The sequence below is a fragment of the Ipomoea nil genome, unplaced genomic scaffold, assembly GCF_001879475.1.
Source record: "Ipomoea nil cultivar Tokyo-kokei standard unplaced genomic scaffold, Asagao_1.1 scaffold2761, whole genome shotgun sequence".
In the NCBI taxonomy this organism is placed as follows: Eukaryota; Viridiplantae; Streptophyta; class Magnoliopsida; order Solanales; family Convolvulaceae; genus Ipomoea; species Ipomoea nil.
Window position 1 is genome coordinate 1,840,514 of NW_017619189.1, and position 4,757 is coordinate 1,845,270.

A 4,757-nucleotide genomic window follows, 5' to 3' on the forward strand; every position below is an offset into this window, starting at 1 on the left:
ATATATATATATATATATATATATATATATATCAAATTTTGTATGGTTACATGCATTGGAATATTGAAATGCATTAAAATATATTGAGGGTATTAAAGTAAAATAATCATTATAACATAAATAACAATATTTCAACCAAACATGTTTATATTATATAACTCAATTTTTACCAAACACAGGAATCTAACATCCCCAGCAATCCAACATTCCCTAAGGTAATCTGACATTCCGTGAACCAAACGGCCCCTTGAAGTTTGGTTTCAGACATTTTGGTTACACACTTATTTTGATCGGCTTCAATTGATTATACTCCGTAATGATTTGAATTTTTTGTTTTTAGTTATTTTAATTATTAATTAAAATTTGACAATTTCAAATCCCTAAATCTAAAAATTGATGAATCACAATTATTAGATGGCAGCTTGGGTTTTGCTCAGAGATGGGTCAATCTGATTTTAGAATGTGAGTTACTTTATGCTAAATCAGGGGAATGAAGTTGGACCAATAATTCCATCTAGGGGGCTTCGTCAGGGATCCATTATCCCTATTTATTTATTCTTGTGGCTGAATGTTTCATTCTAGGGGGCTTCATTAGGGGATCCATCTAAGGGATTTAGTGGGGAATATTTTGGGTGTGTTGGGTGCTAGACTCAGCCCTTTAATGGCCTCCACCCAATAATTTCTCTCTTCTAGAGTTTCAGTACCATGTGACTCCGATACCATTGGTTAGGATCAAACGCTTACTACTCACGCCAAAAGCTATAGCTGGAAGCGAAGATGTAATTTTATTTTCTTACTTGTAGACCGTCATCACATTGTTCGAGACACGCTGGGTGTTGAACTTCACCTTTTTATCCTTTACCGGCCTCCGCCCAACAATCCCCCCAACCACCCGGTGCTAGACTCGACCCTTTACTGACTTCTGCCTAACAACAACGTCGGGGGGGGGGTGGCGCTGGGATTTCGTAAGTTTCGGGAGTTCAACTTAGGCATGGTAAGCAAACAATCTTGGAAGATCATTCAGAATCGTCACTCTTTGGTGGTGAAAATTTACAAAGCTCAATATTTCTTGAACTCTTCTAACACGCACACGAAACAAAAAAAAAAAAAAAAAAAAAAAAAAAAAACATCAAACGATATCATTTTAGACGAATGTGTGTGGACCGTAACTTGCCACTACATATGCTGGGGCATAGTGTAGGGATTATTAAGCCTTTGGGCGTATTCTATTATGAGAGTAGACAATGTTGGAGCATTGGGGCCCTAATACTATAACATCTCCAGACTCCAAATAAATGTTATTATCATATGGTTAATTCTAAGTCTCCTTGTTCCCAAAATGTGGCTAAGTTTTATAGAAGAGAATTTGCAGAAATTGGATAATGATACTAAGAAGAGAAGAGCAGATAAGGAAGGAGAATCCATATCTAACCAAACTTTATTTTTACTTATTATCCAACTTCTCTCCCTTAAACATATCAAAGAGTCACATAGTGTGAGAAAGTTGATCCAAAAAGGGGAGAAAAAAGGGGGCTTCAGACCACACACAAAAGAGTTGATCATCCACCTATAATCACTATATATTAGGACCCTTCTGTCCATCTATGGACTTCACTGGCCATTCTCTCTTCTTCTATACACACATATATTACTTTTTACCATACTTATCAACATCATCATCCTTCTTCAATAGGCTCTCGAGCCGGACATCCATGAGCTCCGACACAGTCTGAAGAAATTCAGTTTCACTCTTACTGCCCCGAGCAGCCATCGACTCCATGGACTCCAACTCTTGAGCCTCGCGAACTATCTCCTCAATCGAGGATTCCTTGTTCAGGTTCTCCCTGCACATCATGCTCCCAATTGCGAAAGGATTCAGTCCTCTCTCTGCCCCTTTTTTCAATAGCATGGTGGAGATACGCAGCACTCGAGCACATTCCAACGACAGCTCCCACCCGTGGAATCTCAGAAGTGCAATGTCTTCCTCAGCGTCCAGCGTCTTTATGTACTCGATCGCCTCTGCTGAGAATGGCTTCCGGGCTTGTGGCCAGTACAGCCAATCAAATGTGCAATCTTCAAACTGCACAAAAATGTGGAACCAAACTCACATATTATTACTACTGACTGACTCTGTTACAATGCAGTATCTGTTCATAACTACTAACTCTGTTACAATGCAGTATCTGTTCATACTGTTACAATGCAGTATCTGTTCATAAACTACTGATTCTGTTACAATGCAGTATCTGTTCATAAACTATTGATTCTGTTACAATGCAGTATTTTCAATTACCATATGCATCAAATAGATGTAAGATAAAAGGGGGGGGGGGGGGGGGGGGGGGGGGCTTACTTTCTCGGGCAAGCAGTAGCCGTGATCGATTGGTGTAAGCAAAGTGCGGGCGTCTTCACCTTTGCTGACGAGAATGTTCCCGGCATGCCTATCTGCATTGGCAGTTCTAATATCCAAGATGCAGATCTTGTGCACCTCCTCGACCGGGAAATCCTGAGGTCCAATGTCCTCGCAATTCCCATAGTTACTCTTGAACAACTGGAGTGAACCGATTTTGATGTTCTCGGGTGACCACTGGAATCCATCCGGGTAGTGAAAGCCATTGTGCAAGCACTGAACCATGACTGTGGGAGGCACCCCGGAGAACCCAATCTCCCCGCCTGAGCGAGGGCCGGTCTTTGGATGGTCGAGTAAAAAGGCTGCAACCTCCCTAAAGGCACCTTCCCCGACTCTGGTTCCCCTCTTGAGCCCCTCACCGGTTGATGACAAAGGTAGCTCCCGAGGGTTATTCACAGCCAACGGTTCCTCGTCGATAGGCTTAAACACAGCAACATACTTTTTCCCTGATCCATCCAACATAAGGTAGGTTCCCCCGGTGCCTTCAGACGATCTAATAGGCGTTTTGCCTTTCACCAACCCATCAAGTGCAGAATCCATTATATCCCACAAAGACTGAGCCAATTTAACCTTTGGATTCACAATAATTGGCTCCAAAAGGACATCTCCTCCATGTGGGGAGGACTTGTTTCTGGACAAAGCTTGGAGATCTCGGGTAGGCTCTCTGGTAACTTCTGGCTTCTTCTCGTTCCAATTCGAATTCGAATTAGCTGCAACAACAGACAGCTCAACGTCCCTATCAACGGGCTTCGCCCAAACCTTAGCCGATTTCTCAACTACCAAGTGAACCACAGCATCAGCAGTGTTCTTATTGATATCATCAATGAGCCTCAAGTCCTCAAGCTTCTCGCCATTACAGAAAAGATCCTTATCCTCGAGATCGAAATACCCTTTCCCTTCCTTGGCAATCTTTCGCTTGAGATACCCAACATTCTGATGCCTATCAACATGGAACTCAAAATCCTTCCCACAAGTGGTGCTAACATTGATGATAAGGAGATGAGAGAGCTTAAGAATGAGGTGCACAACATTCCCATTCACAACACCATAGTCCTTCACCAAACAATCATTCCTGGACAGCTCCCTCCCTCCAAAAACTAGCTTCTGTCTCTTCACTACAAACCCTTGGCATGTTTGTATCCTCAGCTTCACTGAAGCTATGGAATCACACTTCAAAACACGCATGGGAATCACGAAACCACCCACCGTTATATAAATCACAATCGACTCGTTCGTGCCATTGCTGTGCCTGCTAGACCTCACTGACTCTTCTTCAAAAGGACTAGACAAAGCCAAATCCACAGCAGACATTGTGAAGCTTCTTTCTTTCTATATAGCCTTAACTTTTACCCTTATAAATTCTTCAAGGATCCCTTTCTCCTCTTATCTTATTGCCTACAAGGTTCCTATCTCCAATAAACAATTTAACAAATATATATAGGAACAATGGATATTGGATAGGCAAAAATATAAGAAAAACTGGACCCAAAAATAATCCTAAAGAGAAAAAATGAAGCTAAACATATTCACACAAACACACACAAAAAACAAAATCTATAAAATACCAAAAAAAAAAAATTAAAAATTGAAACAAGAAACAGATTTGGATCCAAAGAACCAGCCTGAAAGACCCAAACTTTGTCTTCCAAGACAGATTACATCACAGGAGATGCCCTAATGGGGGAGAGGGAGGGTATGATCAAGAAACTCCAAAGATGAGAGCTTTTCAAGATTATCACTGACAAAACCCCCCAAAATCATCAAAATGAAAAACAAAAATTAAACTTAAAAAAAAAAAAAAAAAAAAGAAAAGCAAATTACACCCCAGGGGAGAATGCAGAATGCAGAAGATGTTGGGGTGAAAAGACGTGTTGCTCTACTACTTTTTTATTGTTTTCCCAAAGGAGAGTGGATTCTTTACAAACTGAAAGAATCAAGAGGTAAATGGGCAAGCGAGACTGACTTTATAAAAATTATTGGGAATGAGATGTTCCACAAAGACAGAGGAAATTTTGAGCTTGTGGCATTTCAGTTCCGATGAATTCTCCTGGTTCTTGAATCTCAGGTAAAGATGTTGAAGAGAAAGAAAGCCACACCGGAATTATAGCCGTTGGGTGTGCATTTTGCGTTTGACTGAAAATTTCATCCAAGTTTATGGTTTGATTGAAAACTATCACTTTGTGGATACATAATACTTTACTGTTATACCCCAAATTATAATATTCTAAAATTCAAACCATCATTTTTTTGCTATTGTTTGATATGACTCTTTATCTTTTTTTATTAATACTAGTGGTAAATACACACCATGGACGATTAAATAATGTCAATGATTGAATGATCGAAA

General features: G+C 40.3%; 1 protein-coding gene across 3 annotated transcripts; it reads right to left on the minus strand.

Moving 5' to 3' along the window:
* Positions 1-1,426: 1,426 nt before the first annotated feature.
* Positions 1,427-4,538, minus strand: LOC109156990 (phosphatidylinositol 4-kinase gamma 2-like). 3 transcript variants are annotated; one of them, XM_019304874.1, is made up of 3 exons: positions 2,354-4,538; positions 1,799-2,080; positions 1,427-1,765 (listed from the first exon to the last, which is right to left on the minus strand). In XM_019304874.1, exons 1-3 carry the CDS (start codon positions 3,719-3,721, stop codon positions 1,649-1,651), a joined length of 1,767 nt encoding a protein of 588 aa, XP_019160419.1. In that variant the 5' UTR covers positions 3,722-4,538; the 3' UTR covers positions 1,427-1,648. The 3 variants fall into 3 exon arrangements, with proteins under 3 accessions (XP_019160419.1, XP_019160418.1, XP_019160417.1); XM_019304873.1 differs by having other exon boundaries at positions 1,427-2,080; positions 2,354-3,728; positions 3,762-4,537; XM_019304872.1 differs by having other exon boundaries at positions 1,427-2,080; positions 2,354-4,537.
* Positions 4,539-4,757: the final 219 nt, after the last annotated feature.